Here is a 17,904-nt window from a genome sequence, read left to right on the forward strand (position 1 = left end):
ATACTGATTTCAGACGGTAACCTGTGTACTAGGCAGTGTACAAAAGTCCACCCTATCTCTCAGATCGGTGTGATCTTTCTTAAATCCGTTTGTCACAGTATCACATTTCGAGCATGTTTAACTAACGAAGAAACAAAAGAGTACCCGTCCGTGTCATGATCAGGAAGACAAGGCTTTACACCGTGTATAGAATAGGAGAATAGTAATGTAGTCCAGTCACAATATTTAAAAACATTCACATGATAGCACATAATCTATAACTGATATGTTAAGTCATAATACGGAAAATCATTGGAGCATGTACACCTAAAGTACAGATCCGGTGAGGCGTTTGGTGGAGGATTGTCTCTGTCCCCGGCTAATCAGACGATACACACACCAGTCCTACTGTGTTAATAGTTAGAGCACCTGTCACATCTACAATCTTACAACATCAATGATGTACTACATAACAGTCACAACCATTCATGTATTCAAAAATTAATTAGTCCATTTATAAAACAATTTCATTATTCTTTTTTTTCATTCTCAGAAATCATCTCAATGTTACATTGCCACTGAAAAAGATCACCTATTTTAACTTACCTATTACTAATCTGAACTTTACCTATTCAAATTTTCATATCTTGTTTCGTTTTATTTGACAAAAGAGCTTTATGTTTTATGTCTACCTTCCAGGTAATTATTTATGAGTAGCAATAAAAACATTTAAATGTCCAATACAAAGGAAATACAGCTTATTCTTCAGATTATATTCAAATCAACTTTTACTTATCAATTATTCATACAATATAAATGTAGAAACTGATACACTGGTGAAATATGATTATGCTATAAAACAACTCTCTATCAACACACTTTACACCCTAAAGAAATCTGACGGAGATCGGTGAAAGGAAGACCAATGATTCTTTTATATTGTGTTAAGTAAAGCATATAATATCAGTTTAATTTCAAAGCTTTTTTAATTTTAATGACCAAAATGAATGATTTGTGTCATCCTATAAGTTTACGGTGGATAAAAACAATGTCAGCAATTTTAGTCTCAGCTTTCTACAGAGCTATATCACTGTATCACACTGCATAACTTATTCAGCAGGACGCTACAACAATATTCTCAATAAAATGCAAATCCTTAACAAAATCCCTTTATTCTTAAAAAGATGACAAATATTGAAGGACTACAACTTCTTTTCTCCATAAGTAAAAGAGAAATGTTACTGTTTTCAACTTTAACCTATATGTATGACATAAGTATGCATGAAGGCTTGAAAAGGAGGGGATTTGGTTGAGATCTTCTGACATAATCACAAACCCTCCACCTCTGGATTTGAGTTCCAGTCCAAATGACCAATCTGAGGAAGTTGCCAGGTACTGACTATCGGCCAGTGTTTTTTCTTCAGGTACTCTGGCTTTCCTCTGACATTTCTCCTGGAATGTCCTTCAATTGCCATAGTAGCTACTAGGACGTATGTTAAACCAAATATTGATTGGGCCATTTGTATCCTATATGAATGGCTACCAAAAAATTGTCAACTTATATAAGAAATATATCAAAACGACAATGACAACTATTATGTAACAAGTTTATTTAAAATTGGTCAGTGATATTGATAACAACATAAAAACCTGAGTTCATAGAAAAAGGAAAACTTTCCTTATTAACTGATATAAAACATAAATCTGCCATTCAAATGGACCGATCACGTGGTCAGGCAATAAATTTCTGCAAGAGGTAGAAAGAGTGATTTTACAGTTGTTAAACTCCCATCTAGATCATCTGGTGATTTCCCCATACAAGGTGTCAAACATTCAGATATATAATGACACTATAAATTTCCACCTGTGTCTGTGCGGCAGGTCTACTGAAGCGGCTCCCACTCTACAATAGAGTTGGGACACCTTGGTTTTAAACATTCGTATACACCTATGGGCTATACTCATTCAGCACAGGCATTTAAACATTTGCCAGACCCATGCACCGGTACAGGGACTTATGGGTAAAATCCATGTTGTCATGACCACAAGCGGTGTGTTGATAGGGCCTACTGAAGTATAGTAAGTGTATATATTACTAGTCCTCTACTTCTTCTCTAGGATCAAGTCGAAGGTAAGTTTTCATCATTTAATTACTTCTCACACATTTTTTGTTCAAATGTAGGACGTTCATCTGTTGACAATATCATTATTGGTTTTTAAGTGAAGTTTTATTCTGTCAACTCTGAAAGAGCCCCAACTTTGGTCTGTGTTTCCCTTTAAATCCACACCCAGCCTATAGTTACCCTATACGATGAGGTACCAATCAATACCATATTACAAGGACTTCTAATTAGCAACCATGATGACTAATTGATACCTTATCTATGAATAAATCAACTTTTTCTCATCCTCTGTGAGGTACTACTTTATTTACTGAATTTTTCCTAGGGCTAACACTGAGGTGCTACTTCCATACAATATTTATCAGTACTATCAATATTTACACACTTTTCCTTGTCAAATACCCTGATACCTACACAACTATCTCTGTAGGCAAATTTGTCCAGGGGATACTGTATTGACTTTCTCTAGTATCGTGAAATGACCAGTACTTAAAGCTCCATTATAGATTTACATGTATAAGGTGTAATCTGGTAGTTCTGGTCCGTGTTTGATTATGGTGTTTAGGAATTAGATACAAGTAATCACTAATCCATTCTGATACAATATTACCAGAGATCTTAACAAGCAAATCACCAGGTAGCCATTTATTTCTGAGGACCAGTTGTCTGTCAGACTGTCAGACAATGTTATATGCACAGATTAAAGGATGAATATTCTATCATAAAAAAACTTTTGCAGAAGAAACTGGCATTTATTTTTTTTAAGAATTTAAACTTATATATAAGCTAACTTCATATGTAGAAAATGAGTACCACTAAAGTCATTCAGGTACTATTACCTTTGAAATAGACTATATAGTGTGAATTCAGTATAAGGTATATACAACTAAGTATAACCCCATGATGTCGTTCCTTTGATAAAATCAGGTAAATTCTTCAGGTACACTACGTGTAACCTTGATCCTTTCCCTCACACATTGACCAGTTTAAACTTTAATCTTCACCTAGTAAACTTAAAGACCTCTCTCTATGACAGACATAGACCAGTGACATTGCTTTGGTATAGGTGACTTGAGGTGAGAAGGAGGTGAGAATCTCAGATGAACAGCTAATTAGACACTACCTACAAAATGTGAGTTCTGTTACTTAAAAAATGGTGAGAAATTAACTGGTCTGTACTGAAGAAGTCTTGAGTAAACTAGATTTGAAATGTTCCAGATGAAAAGTAGTGACCTCAAGTATGATGTTGAAAACCCACTATAGCTGCATGCTACAAAACTACAGCATCATAATCAATACTGCTGTTCATGGAACTATAAACTCATAGTTATATGCCATCATAATCAATACTGCTGTTCATGGAACTATAAACTCATAGTTATATGCCATCATAATCAATACTGCTGTTCATGGAACTATAAACTCATAGTTATATGCCATCATAATCAATACTGCTGTTCATGGAACTATAAACTCATAGTTATATGCCATCATAATAAATACTGCTGTTCATGGAACTATAAACTCATAGTTATATGCCAAATCCCACAAGCCTTTTAAGTGAAACAGAACTAATCTAAAGAATTTCATGGTAAGGAATTCCAGTAGTCACTCGCTGTGTTAAGATTCATCAGATAAACCTCACCCTTGGTTTCTTTAGCAACATAACTAACAGCAATGTCAACAGTTGTAAGAGCTTAATTTCATTAATGGAATACCATCCTACTCTAATTGCTATTTTAACTATATAAAGTACACCATGTGTATCTATAAAAGGTTAAATGCCAGCAATTAGTCTTACATGGTGTATATCACAAGGCTGGTCCCTATAACACTACAGAACACTGGTATATAAAGTCCATCACAGAACTAGTATGTTAATTGTAATTGTATCATCGTTAAATGACTTCCAGTATAGATGCCACATCTTTCTCTTCAGTACATTAACAGTCACTATAATAACTCTATAACTAGGTAAACCAGCATTAAATGGCATTAAACTTCAGTGGTTATATACCTGACATTTAATATTACTGGGTTTTTACTGTGATGACAATAATTGACAATACAGGTCAGGATAACCAGGTGTCTGTACCATAGTGTTTATACCTGTAAGGCTTTAATTAGGAAGCATCATGGAAATCAACTAACTTAAGTACAGTAGGTAAATTTACTAAAGTAAAGTATTACCGGTACAACATTCAAGATAATATCAGTCAGGCCTGAGGACAACTTTCACACCCTGGCTTCCCATTATAAGGTCAAACCCAGGGTCAGATTAAATGTGTACATATGTATAAATTGTCTATACCAGTAAAATTCCCTTTAAATATTTACTTTAAATAAGATTGTGTCCTAACAGCATCTAAATATACACTACCATTACTACCAGAGAGGGCTACTGACAGGAGACCAGACTCTCACTCGAAGGCAAGCACACATACAATATCAGTGCAAATTCTCAAAACTTCCACACTCACTGGATATACAACCATTCGTGACCAATGTCAAACTCATATATTATGCTTAGTGAATCAATAGGGACTTGACTTAATAACTCCCACAGTATGTCTATACTGTCACTTTTTATAATGATTCCTCTTTAATTAATGAACTTATGTACTGTAGATTAATACGGACCCAATCATTTGAGTAGACATAAATTTATTCATGAAGAAGGTACTATTAAAACAAAACTCAATTAGATGTGTGACTTCTTGACTCACTTTGACAGTATAATCTAGCAGGAGATGGCCTCCATAGACCTCATAAATTCTACAATGTTTATCTAGCACTTCATAATCATAGCTGTCTTCATAGCCTATAAACTGCACATTCTCACAATCATTCAGCTTTTTAGATATAAAAGACAAATGTTTTAATTAAAATTGCTGCACCTAGGGCTTTAACAGTGCTATAGTTTACCTCGCAATAAAATACATTTATAGGGTATATATCATAGGGTTAAAGGGTTTAAAATGCAAACAACATTCAGTGTGTTTTAGCTATGACTAATGCACCTAGATATAGACTAGTATTCCAGGGAGGTTAGTGTAATATTATTATAACCACACATGAACTAGTGCCAGCTTGTTTTGTTATGTATTTCACGATCACTACAAATTATTTAGTATGATTTGTATACAGTTTTAAAAACTTAGCTAGGGAATTGCATCTATATGAGATCGTTTTTTTAATGGAACCAATGAACTATACTGCTGTATTCTCTCCATGTAATATTTTCTTCATTTTAATCATAACAATAGTTTTATTAATCAAATATGTTTTTTCAAACTAGTTTTAAAAAAAAAATTAAAAAATTGAAGTTGTTGACATTGCTGACAGTTGCCTCATGCATATATAGAACAGCATTTGAGTTTTTAAGGGATTTAAAAGTCCAGAAATACTGATCTTCACCGACAAGAAGCACAAACACACACATTTGCACCATGGCAAAAAATCTTTTTAAAATCTTATTTAAATTGACACAACATACAGATCAATATCTTCTTTAAATATCAACACACCAGTGTAGAGGAATGTGGACCAGCAGGAATATTTAATTACAATGAACATCAACCTGACTATCAATACCCGGATACATTCAAAACTGTCTTATCCAATGCACTCAGACTTTGCATATCATTTACATCCATCAAAGGAAAAAGAGCCTCCTTGCTTTTAAGCACAAACATGAATTAAGTTAGTTTAACAATATATTAATCAGAAAACTCAAATGTCCAATCAGTGATATTTTTTGTAGCAACAGTTTCATCTTACTGAATTGAAGTTTTACCAATTAACCTTGTGATTAAGAGTTGAACCTCTTGGAACAAACACTACACAACCTTAACTTGCAGTTCACTGACCTGTTTTGTATGGTCTGTAGCTAGGCCGTGGGCTAAGTGAGCAGTGAAGGTACTCTTACCAACTCCGCCTTTCCCAGACAGCACTACAACCTTGTGCTTCACGCATGATAATCTTTCTTTTATTTCTGCAACAGCTGCAAACACAACATTGAAGAAGTTAGAATAAGCTTCACATAATAAATACTGGTACAAAGCACCATGCAAGGAAATATATCTATGCACTTATATTTAATTAATTCGATAACAATAAAATTTCAGATTCTATATACATGTATTGCTATTTTTAAATAAAAAATGCTTGTGAGATATAATGAACAATGTACAATGGGATATATTGAAAAAACTGGTATTTTCTTTCAACACAAAGAGATTCAGAAGATATTATTAGATATGGAATGGATTTATGATTTGTTTATATGTGGCATAAAAATGCCTGGATTTATTTAGAAAATTATAACATATTTACACAACGAAAAAATAACTGATTTACCTCTCCTGATAAAACATTAAAAAAATCACAATCTAATATACTTATTTTATTCTTTAATACAAAATATAGTATGTGAAAAGTAAAATACCTGGGTCTGGTCCTTTTGGTAAGACAGAACAAACATTCTGGTTGGGACAGCCCTGACAGGCAGCTGCCTTCCCTGCAGCTTCACTAGTTGTACCCGGACAGTCTACAACACAAGTTTTTCAATTCATTTCAATTATTGAATAATTTAATATTGTACAGTGTCTGTATTCTTACTAAATTTACTTCAAAATTACAAGAAAAACACATTAATAATTGTGTGGTTTCATCAATAGAACAAGATATGATAAAATTACATTTAATGGTCCTTAAAATTAGAGAAAAAAAAGAATAGTTGATATTATTCATTTATTCTTTCTATGTGAACCTTTTTAAAGCTGAAAATACATTCATAAATATTCCTATAGGGATAAAACTGAAATTTAAATAAACTAATTTAACTTTAAACTTCATGTATAATATAACATTATTGTGTAAAATATTTCAGTTATATATATTTTGGGAGGGACTGGAAGGATTACAGTAAAGTTTCTAAACATTCAGGGCTGAAACAAGAAATGTGTGGTTTACTTAAGGTTTCTCGTTACAGAATTCAATTATAACAGGAAGTTTAATAATGTTATCAACATGTATATATTTTTTTCGTAGATATTTCAAACATTTAATATACATATTGCTAGTGAAATAGTGATATTACTTTTTATAGTTTAATTTGATTCCTTATACACATGGAGTCAATGACCCCATTGGAAATGGGTTGTACATTGCCAATCAGCTTTTGTTGGCAAACCTAAAAAACTACAATCAACCTAGTAAAAATGGTAACATTTTAGATTTTCTTTTTTAGATAAATGTTCTTCCTGCGATAGATATGTGTGTGTGTAAACTATTTAAATCCAGTGTTTTGTTATTATACTTACTATCACTGTATGATATCCTTTGCCTGAATAAATATTATTATACATCTGCATATGTACATGTATTGTAAAATATATAAATAACCATGTGAACATTTTCTACTTCCTGTACATTATTCGATTCCCGTTATTCTGGACGCATAACTGTGTGACGAAATCGCAATAAGCAAACGAGTGTCATATATCACAAATGATACATGTGTTTGTATACAGTATATAGACAAGAACAAGGCAGGACAGACAGATCAGCGTGTGTCACTAAAGTACAAACTCTATATGTTTCTTTTAATCCCGAAACATTTCTGGATTATATCACGTATGAATGTGTGCATGTGTACCATACATATGTGTTGGTATATTATTGGATGAATTCCAAGTTCGCGTGGACGGTAGCTAGGGTAAACATTCCAGGTTCACTTACAACGTGACACTCTGTCAGAATCAGAAGGTGGTAATGGATTACAAATACTAATTCTTATCGATTTTTCAGGTAAAATAAACTATCCCTTTAGTCACGTTAGGTATCATACATACATAAGATGGTAAACATTTGCTAAACACTGTGTAGAATTACGTGTCATAAGCGATAAGAGTAAATTTTTACTTACGTTCCGGAGCATCAGTCGGAATGTCAGCCATCTTTAAATCAGAATTACGTCCCCTTGTACGCCACCTATCGATCAGTTGAGGAAGTAAAAGTGCATTTCGGGAAAATCACTTCCGCCCAAGCTTTCTAGGATACCTTTAGAGTTAACAAAGGCGCCAATATTCAAAGTATCTTTCCACTCTTTGCGGGTAACTTCATCTCAGGGGCAAGGCATGGATTGTAACTTGCTTACAGCTAAATTATCTGTGGGAGATGGCCAGAAACTTTACAAGCGCCAAGGTAAGGGCTGTTATTGGGGAGATTTAGATCAAGTCAATTTAATTTAAAAAAAAAATTCTCAAGCCTTCTTTATTTTGTTATTTGGGACATTTCTCTATAACATTATATCTACTGTATTGTTTATTTTTAATATAATACAACCGCACATAATAGCCAACATTATCATATTTCTTATTAAGCGAAATTTAACGGGTCAGCAGGTCCAGAGGGAACAACATTCCATTTGCACCAGAATGCTGACTTTAACAACATTCATGCTTCATATTGATAAGACAGATTTATGCTTAGGCTAATAGTAAGCCTACAGAAAAACTGGAATTATTGTATTGTATATTGTTCATTTGTAAAATTTGATATTACTATGGCTACTGTATGTCAAATATATTTAACTGTTATATATATTTACAGTAATGGACAGTATAGGTTATTAAATATCTTAGAAACGAATATTACATAGAGTTGCAATGTTTTAAAGTGTTATTTGACCTAATTTTGATGTTTTTCATTTTCCACTAGCCAAAGCTGAGAATTTGGTAGCCCCGGGCGTCGGGCTAGTGGATTTTTACATCCCTGTAATAATAATCATTTAAAGATGTTGTTTCATATTTAACATTGATGTCTCTCCATTCTCCGATGTCACTCAGGAAAGATGCATGGTAATATGCAAGACCAGATCATCTGTTTGATTTTTCATCTTAGTACACTTGATATGCATACTGTCAGAGTAATGCCATTAATTCTAATGAAAAGTGTACTGTATGTAATCGTATGATCTTTATTTTTATTAGATTTACCAAAATCGAATAATGTATTTCTATTATGATTTTTATATTTATTAAATTTACCAAAATCGAATAACGTATTTCTATTTAACTGTATAGAATATAATAAAGATATGTTTATAGTCTTGGTTTTTGTGATGTCTGGGTAAACCAGTACACGATTACTTCTTCAAATATTTTGGCAAATTTTATATACATATATTTGTACATCAATACTGGCATGTAGTAGATTATTGGATTGTCGTGTTTATATTCTAGCTAAACTAAATAACTCTATGATGACGATGAAATAGCTCAATTAGCTGATGTACTTCATCAATGTTGGAAGTGGCATATATTTTCTGAAACTTTTATTTATGGGTCTTTTTAGAATCCTATGAGAAGGACTCGTGTGCACACTGAAATTATATGATCAAATAAATGATTTCATATTTTCATGGTCAAAGTAATTACTCGTAATTCTTATGCAATTTGAAAAAGACAACAGCATGTTTTATATGATACTTCTCTTATCAGTATTTTACAAACCTATCTATCCAGCGATAATATAGATACTGCTTGTGGTAGGATACGAGATCTACTAACAAAATATCACACAGAACCACAAATACCTTCATATATCTTTTAGGATTTGCATATACTTACTTTAATGACGTGGATACGATGTGCATATATATTTCTGACTTTTCTGCCCATCTGTGACGAGAGGTGAAATTATTAACATGATCATTCAGATATAAAGCATGGCAGAATGGATGGTTACAGTTATTGATGGTAAAGAATATTGCTTAATGAAGCAACATAAAACGAAACGAAATTTGTAAACATTATCTATTCAAACCGGCATTAATTTGACGAAGAAAAAGTTCCACAAATTTGTCAGAAGACATCAGCAAAATAATCTATTCCTTCCAGAACAGTTGAGAACCCACAGTTCTGGCCTCATCTTATATATATTGATAAAAGGTCGGATGTTTTTTCGTAATTCGCTTAAAACTTCTATTTATTTCCTCCAAAAGTATGAAGATTTCATACACAGAATAAATTACGTAAACAGTTAAATCATAACACGATAAATCATAATTTTAGTAAGTACGATTTCAATAGGCGTAATCATGAGTGATTATCCGGTAGACCAGGGACCGACAGACATGTAAATCTTAGGTACAAAAGATAGTTGGTAAAGGAGGTACATTGTATTGTACAGGGCGAAAACGTTTATCCAGTTTACACTAGGTGTAACCATAATTTGATATTCCATGTAATAGCACTCACTGGAAGTTTAAAACCATTTATCCGCTTTTCTAAATACAATTGTTGTGGCAAACAATTGAACAGACTGGAACTGATCCGTGACATGTGTACAGACCCAATGTTCGATCGATATTGCACTGATCCACTTTCTCTTTCGTGGTTGCCTGGTGTCTCCAGGCAGCCATAGGATTGTAAACAGACTACCTTAGTACACGTTAGCAGGGCATTTAAATGAAAACTACAAAGGCCTATTATATAAGGTAGTCATACGGATCTTCATCTCGTTGTTTGGGATCTTTTGGACCAATCTAGGTATGTCGAGTTTATATGGATATTTTTGTTCTCATCATTGTCACTGTCTAATGAGGTGTGAATTCGGAATATAGCCCACTTAGTAAAGACAACTGCTGTACACCATAAGGACACAGCGACACAAGTTATATTGCATTCATAGTCATAGTCAATACTCAAGGTTCATATTTGATATGTTAAATTCAACAAGAAGGTCTTGTTCTAAACACTTAGTTCATACCATAATCAAATTACTGTCGATATTTTTCATTATGAAAATGAACTTGTTAATGACATTTTTGTAACAGTTTTTTAATTATTAAGATAACGATTGCCATATATAATAGTATGTCAAATATATAGTTTATTATAAATTGTGATTGGAAACGTGTGACTCATGTTCTTTTGACTACAGGTTATATATGGAATCTTATTTACACGGTCAATTAGCATGGGGTTCCGTATTACCTCGACATATTGGCTTGTGTAATTTCAATTATGTTTTTGTATGTATTGTATATAAATGTAATATATAAAGTATGTAGTTTATAATGATTATGTGTTAATCGGCCGTTAAGTTATTAAATTTTCACTCCAAAGTGGGCATAATGCTCCGTAATCAGTGTTCCATTCCACAAAATTATAGCCAGTAATGGAGTACGATCACATAACCAGTTTGAAGTTTTATCTAATAACTTCGGTCAAGGATTTCTGTCTAGAGAGCTGATATCGATAGTTAAGTTAGTTTAAAACGTACTTCGTTTGCTTTTTTTTACGTTTCATATATTATACCCAAGTGTATGATATAATTAAACTTGTGACACGCCTGGCCATTTTAGTACCGGGTTAATGAATTACAAGTCAACTCTTTACTCATTCAAACAAAAGATGACATTGTGATATTGTTTTAGTTGCAGAACGCCCCAAGATGGAGTACCTGGGCCATACCCAGACAGCCACCTACATGACTGGTCCTCGGCTGGGAGGAAGCAATACTCAAACGTTCCTACCAAGCATCAGCACAATGCAGTCCTCTTACAAAGCCTACGATACATACCCCGCCCCATCCCCTCTTAGGCGTTCCCTTACCACCCTTCCATGGAGACCTAGCACATATTACCAAACAGCTAGAGTTAACACAAGCTCAGCATTAACAAAGAGTATGCCAGAGCCAATGTCAGCTAAAAATCAGCTATCAGAATTGGACAATGTTAAGGTCCCACCCGTGTTTGCTGCAGCTAGGAATGCCTTGTACACTCGTTACACGCCTAATGATTGGTTCTCATCCAACCATAGTAACTACATGGCTTCAGATCGTGTAAGGAGTAGTGCTGAGCGTCTTCGTCTCGACACTGTACGTCTATGTAGGGAAACAGACGACAAGACCAAGAGGACCCAGAGTGATGTTGGAAAGAGGCTCGGAGAGAGAATTGGAGATATTCAGTTCTGGAAGACGGAGCTCAACCATGAGACCGATAACATGATCACCGAGATCAATGCTCTCCAGGAGGCCAAGAGAGTTTTGGAAAAGGCACTGCAAGAAACGGAAAATCCTCTGCACATCGCTCAGGAGTGTCTGTACCACAGGGAAAAAAGGCAGGCCATCGATCTGGTTCATGACGTTCCAGAGAAGGAACTGATCAAGGTAAGCAGTTTTATCTCCAGCCAATAAATATTAAATGACATTGTGATGGAATCCAATCTACCGGAACCGCCATAGCCACATTATTCCGACTAAACTAGATACCAACAAAACATACATTTTATTGACCATGCTATGTTTAATATTTCATGCGATATTGCCATTTATGATTGTTAATCGATAAGCACACTAAGTAAGGTAAAGAGGAACAAAGGCGTGTATCTATAAATTTGTTTATAACTCGTATGCATGAATTTGTTTATAACTAGTTGTAATACATACTTTTATACACTTGTATAAACGATTGACTGTTGATCATATTACATCCAATTAAGTTGTTATTGATAGTCTAACTGTCGCAAGGTTTTCATTATTCTTGTTCGACTAGGTCTAGTCATATCAACGTTTGTAGCGAATTCAATGAAAATGCGTCGATACTTGTCAAAGATATAATTACATAAAATGACTGTTGTAACTAGTTTTACGATTACATGTCCTGAGAGTTCAAAGGAATCATTTATGGAGATCAGTTGCGATATTGATTGTAGAATTAGATATCTTGGAAGCATAAAAAAAGTAAAAAAAAAAAAAAAAAAAAAGGCCTGTCTATAAAGAATGACAAATGTTTGAAGTATTTTAGTGTAGTTTTGTTAAATATCTTTTAACGTTGACTTATCATAGACAAAAATAGAGGTCAGCCTATGACGGATACTTTACACTTCCCTAGAATGCTTCTATAGATAAGGACTCGCTCAATATCCACTTTTCAGGTTATTGCCACAATGTAGTCGGTACAATAAATTTGAAACTAAAAGGGTTGACACAAGAACATGTAGGAGTAACTTTGAAATATGAAGGTGGTGATAAGAAACAAAGCACACTATTCGCAATGCCAGTCATTGCTATTTGAAGAAATTGTTTCCATCATAATTATGATTCAGACATCACGACTTGGGATTGTGTAATATTAAAAAAGTATAATAAACGCATGACAATACACTTTATTTAAGTATTGATGTCACTATTTTTTTAATTTTATCAGGGTATGAGAAAAAAATTGTTTGCAAACTGTGTGAATCCGCTCTCACAAAAGTTTGCAAACATTTTTTTTTCATACCCCCCAAAAAATAAAAAAAAAATAGTGACATCAATACTAATTTTATACGCTATTTAATAAAATCAAATATTTTTAAATGTAACATTATAGTGTTTTTTCAAGGGAATCTTTTTTCCGAATCAATATGCAACGTCAATGTCTCTGTTGTGACGTCACGATAACGTCGGGGTTTCGCCCCATTCTCGGATCTTGTTTTTCATAGTGGTATGCAAAAAAAATTGGCCAATCAGAGAGCCAGATTTGGTATGAAAACAGAGAAAAATTAATTATTTAGATGTGGAAAAAGATTCCTATGGTTGGTTAACAAGACATTTCTTTTCTCATTTCAACAGGAAGTCGACCTGATCAAACGCTGCCAAGAAAAAATGAGGAATACTATAGAACGCGCCAACGTTCAGCTAGGGTAATGTGTAAATTGTAAAGAAGAAAATAATAATGTGATACTTCAATGATTAAGGAAGATAATAAACGTTGATCACCCATGCGATTTTATATCTACTTTCACTGGAACAATAAGATGCATGCACATACCGAAATTTTTCCAATGTTTCTGCATTTCATCAGTTAGTTATACTGCTTTTTGTATATTTAGTCTGAACAGGGCTGCTCAACACGAGCTAGAGAAAGATGAAGGAGACAAATTTATTGCCTATAACTTAGATGAAAATTGTCACGGATTACGTAACAACTCCAGAGGTCTTGCCTACCATAATGGAGTAAACCTAATAGACAACACGTAAGTTGGAATGGTTTTAGAATATAAAGTTACAATGTGTTCTTTTGTTTTGATAGTCTGGACAGAGCAGCCCAACACGAGTTAGAGAAAGATTCATCTGACAAATTTGTAGCCAATAGTTTGGATGAAAATTGTCATGGATTGCGCAATTCCTCTCGTGGTATTGCTTACCACAACGGCGTTCAGAGAATTGACAACACGTGAGTTAGGGACATCCTTTTGTCCAATCATTGGCTACGTTAAATTTTGGTGTGGTGTGTCCCTATTCTCTCACTGCTTCATGTCTGCGGCATCACTAGCCCATCCAACGGCTTACCTCTTTCTGTTTTGTTTTCAAATTAAAATCGTTCAATTGAAATTTTCACCTATATTAAAGTGACATTATTTGTTAAGCAAATATTTGTTCATATTCGATCACGTGTGACTGGCTGTTTTCCCCACATTTGTTTACTCCTTTTCTACCTTTTAAAATCACCAACTTTTAAACACGAAATTCATTAATTTCCCTCTATGTGTTTGTTATTTATACACATTGTCTCTCCATGACAAGCGCTTTGCTGTTGAGTTTTAGAATTTTGCTTTGGAGTTTCAATATATAAACGTATATGATTTGTATCCATTTTACAATTGTATTGGAAAGTAATAAAGAAATATGGATTTTTATTATTGATTTTAATGAAGAATTTTGAAGAGAAATGTCATGTTTGTGCCTTTCAATTTCAACGATTTTCATCCTAACTTTATTAAAAACATGGTCTTCAGTAAATTACTGAAGAAAAATAACAAGTTAAAATTTTCACCTAGCTATCGCAAACATATCTGACTTTACTTGAAATGTTAGATATACCTTTTTGGCTCATCTATTGAGTATGTTCTGGCTCTTATTTCAGCGTTTCTGTTCCTGAGACATGGGCTAAATTTAGCAACGATAACATCCAGCGTTCCCAGAGCGAACGAGCTGCCTCCAAACAGATGAGGAATGAAATTGAAAGTGTGCTCAACTCGTGCGCTAACGACATGTGGCAGGAATGGAACTCTGTCAACGTTGCTCTGACTCAGCGTATTGGAGAGTCCACAGATGCCAGGAACAAGCTCCAGACCCACCTCTCTAAGGTAAAGATCGCTCCAAACTAACTGGGTTAGACGCACCAAATAAAATGGTGATTCATTTACAATGTTAATGATAAATCCGAGACAGACAAGTGTCAAATTATTACTGTAAGTCGGTTTAGTTAAAATAGTAGTTAATTACATCGTAACTTCCTTCGAATCAAAATAACTCTATTATTTATATATTTGATATGTTAAGATATATATATGACCAAACAGTTGCTGAATCTTTTAAAACACTAGTTACTTATTCATTACCTTGATCGCTTCCAGGTCCTCCAAGAGATCTTCGACATGGAGAAGAACATTGAGTTGCTGAAGAAGGCCATCCAGGACAAGGAAGCTCCAATGCAGGTGGCCCACACCCGTCTTGATACCAGGATACGTAGACCTAATGTGGAACTTTGCAGAGATCCAGTACAGCACAGGTAAGTGGCCAGTAATCAGGTCTTCTGTCTGGTATAACAAACCAAATATGTGGAAGTTTATACCAGTACAGCACGGGTAAGTGGCCAGTGGTCAGATCTTCTGTCTGGTATAGCAAACCGAATTTGTGGAAGTTTATACCAGTACAGCACAGGTAAGTGGCCAGTGGTCAGATCTTGTGGAAGTTTATAACAAAAACTTATATCATCAAAAACGTAGACTGTCAATGGAAAAGAAGGGTTTTTTTCTTTCATTTTTCATGGTGACTAAAGTAAGTGTGTTTTTTTTTAGAAAATGCCCTTTTAGTTTGCTATATCTAATGTCCTCTCCATCTTACCAACAGGCTAGTGGAAGAAGTGGGCGAGATCAGTGTTACTGTTGAGCACCTGCAAAACAAATTGCGCATGGCCGAGAACGCCCTCCAGCAACTGCTGCGCACAAAGGCCAGTCTGGAACAAGATTTGTCCATCAAGAACAACAGCTTGTTCATCGACCGCGAAAAGTGTCTTGGCATGCGCAAAACATTCCCAATGTCACCACGTGTTGTTTCAGTCTAATTTGCCATAAACTCTAGCGAAGCAAGTGAATGATGAACTTTTTATTTCAATTGGACACTGTTATTTATCATCGGAAGGTTTATGCAAGAAATCTTTGATAAAAGCAAACCACGAACAGATCACGATATGTTGGTACTGTTAAATAATTATCATAGGACTTTGTTAACAGAGTGTACTAACTTGGTCTTTCAGTGAGAAGGTAAACCACGTGTTGGACGTTAACTGTTGGGTTTATCTTGGATCAGTATTGCACATATTTATCTATTTATATTCCTGTATATAATGACCGTTGGGTGTTTTGATCAGTATTATTATAAAGGTGTGGTTACAAGCTGTGATAACATGATAGGAGCTACCATACACCATGTAAACTACATTTTCTTACCATTTTATACTTTCGTTCTGGTATTTAAATTATGTTTCGATTAAATTTTACCATAATTAAAGTGGACGGTAAATGTTACATGGGTGTTAGTCTGTTATACAATATGGTACATCTTTAATAGTGCATTATAGCAATATAGAGCTACATTGCCCTCCATTTTACTTTTCTTTACTTTTCTGAATATTGTTTAAGTCAATTTGGATATCTTTTTATTCTGGATAGTTTCAATCAAGTACTAAAATTTTCATAATTTATAAGTGGGCCATTTTGATGAGTAATTTATTGTATTTTACGATCTTTGTTATAACCTTTTTCTTTTTACATCGCACGCATTAGCAACTATTGCACAATGTAAATATATTTAATAATTCTGTACTTTTATGTAATTATATATAGTATCCAGATGATGATTTCCCCGGCATTTAATGCTATTTTTTTTGGCACTAAGTATTTCTGTTATATATATATTGCATATCTGTGATACTTTAATAGTTTATATATGTATATATATATTCGTTGGTAGGTTCTCTGCCTGTCAGTATTTGCACTGTGTGTGTCACCATTATATTTCTTTGTCATAGCGTCCTCATTGTGCTTTGTGATGTCATATTAAAATTGATCCGTCCTTCATACTTTACACTGCGAATGTTAATGAAAATAAGACCTATATTATATATAATTATTGTTTGCTCAGTCGCGAATTTTGTATGGTTGAACACTTTTAAAAAATAAACTGGATGCAGTGAATGTTGTGCAATTGTTTTAGTTTCAAGGTTTATAAGTAAAAAAGAACCGTGTCCATGTGATGGTTTCCATATACATAAAAAGAAAACACAACTATAAAACAGTTTTTTCCTCCCTAGCGCTTTCTCGGCTCATGCCGGTCTTCAGGGGTTTGAATTCTTTTATTTGTAAAACATGACGTCATAGTAAGATTACGTCATGACATGGTACATAAAGATATTGTGAATGGTTCTGGAAGAAACTAACAAAAACATGAGGACAAAATAAAAACTAATATGAAGTTCCTTTGTCCCGTTCTGAATTTAACACAGGTTTCATAAGTTGAATGAAATACATTTCTTTATTTTCTCTTTTTAAAAGATCTGAATTAGACATTTGATATATTGGTAAAATAAAAAAAGTTATCATTAGCACACATATGACAATGTTCGTTTACTGTTAAATATCTGAGATGGTCTGTTTTGGTTTGTTGTCGGTGTATGATTCCAGGAGGATTTTATAAGAAGTTTAAAAGAAGAAATAGTAGAATTTATATGACGAAAGATAAAATA

The 17,904-nt window shown here is 33.9% G+C and overlaps 3 protein-coding genes across 6 annotated transcripts in view; 1 reads left to right on the forward strand and 2 right to left on the reverse strand.

Moving 5' to 3' along the window:
• Window positions 1-8,087, reverse strand: part of LOC138322624 (cytosolic Fe-S cluster assembly factor nubp1-A-like) — a 61,221-nt gene extending 53,134 nt beyond the window's left edge. The window contains exons 1-3 of the mRNA XM_069266610.1: window positions 8,032-8,087; window positions 6,550-6,651; window positions 5,972-6,105 (exon numbers count right to left, since the gene is read on the reverse strand). Of these exons, the coding sequence (XP_069122711.1) occupies window positions 5,972-6,105; window positions 6,550-6,651; window positions 8,032-8,062 (267 nt within the window). The 5' untranslated portion in view covers window positions 8,063-8,087. The remainder of the gene's footprint in view (window positions 1-5,971; window positions 6,106-6,549; window positions 6,652-8,031) is intronic.
• LOC138322617 (fatty acid synthase-like) overlaps window positions 1-17,904 on the reverse strand; it is a 381,340-nt gene that overhangs the window by 321,792 nt on the left and 41,644 nt on the right. The window lies entirely within an intron of this gene.
• LOC138322620 (tektin-3-like) lies at window positions 1,952-17,356 on the forward strand. 4 transcript variants are annotated; one of them, XM_069266603.1, is made up of 7 exons: window positions 1,952-2,110; window positions 11,548-12,281; window positions 13,728-13,798; window positions 14,188-14,331; window positions 15,022-15,244; window positions 15,515-15,669; window positions 16,011-17,356. In XM_069266603.1, the coding sequence occupies exons 2-7, from the start codon at window positions 11,565-11,567 to the stop codon at window positions 16,222-16,224; spliced, it is 1,524 nt and encodes a 507-aa protein (XP_069122704.1). In that variant the 5' UTR covers window positions 1,952-2,110; window positions 11,548-11,564; the 3' UTR covers window positions 16,225-17,356. The 4 variants fall into 4 exon arrangements, with proteins under 4 accessions (XP_069122704.1, XP_069122703.1, XP_069122702.1 ...); XM_069266602.1 differs by lacking the exons at window positions 1,952-2,110; window positions 14,188-14,331 and adding exons at window positions 8,175-8,309; window positions 13,988-14,131; XM_069266601.1 differs by lacking the exon at window positions 1,952-2,110 and adding an exon at window positions 8,175-8,309.

Source organism: Argopecten irradians, chromosome 5 (genome assembly GCF_041381155.1).
Source record: "Argopecten irradians isolate NY chromosome 5, Ai_NY, whole genome shotgun sequence".
Classification (NCBI taxonomy): Eukaryota; Metazoa; Mollusca; class Bivalvia; order Pectinida; family Pectinidae; genus Argopecten; species Argopecten irradians.

Coding starts and splice junctions, on each gene's coding strand:
- LOC138322620 (XM_069266602.1), top strand. CDS start 8,243: ATGGATTGTAACTTGCTTACAGCTAAATTATCTGTGGGAGATGGCCAG. Junction 12,282..13,727: donor CAGAGAAGGAACTGATCAAG/GTAAGCAGTTTT, acceptor TCATTTCAACAG/GAAGTCGACCTGATCAAACG. Junction 15,245..15,514: donor TCCAGACCCACCTCTCTAAG/GTAAAGATCGCT, acceptor GATCGCTTCCAG/GTCCTCCAAGAGATCTTCGA.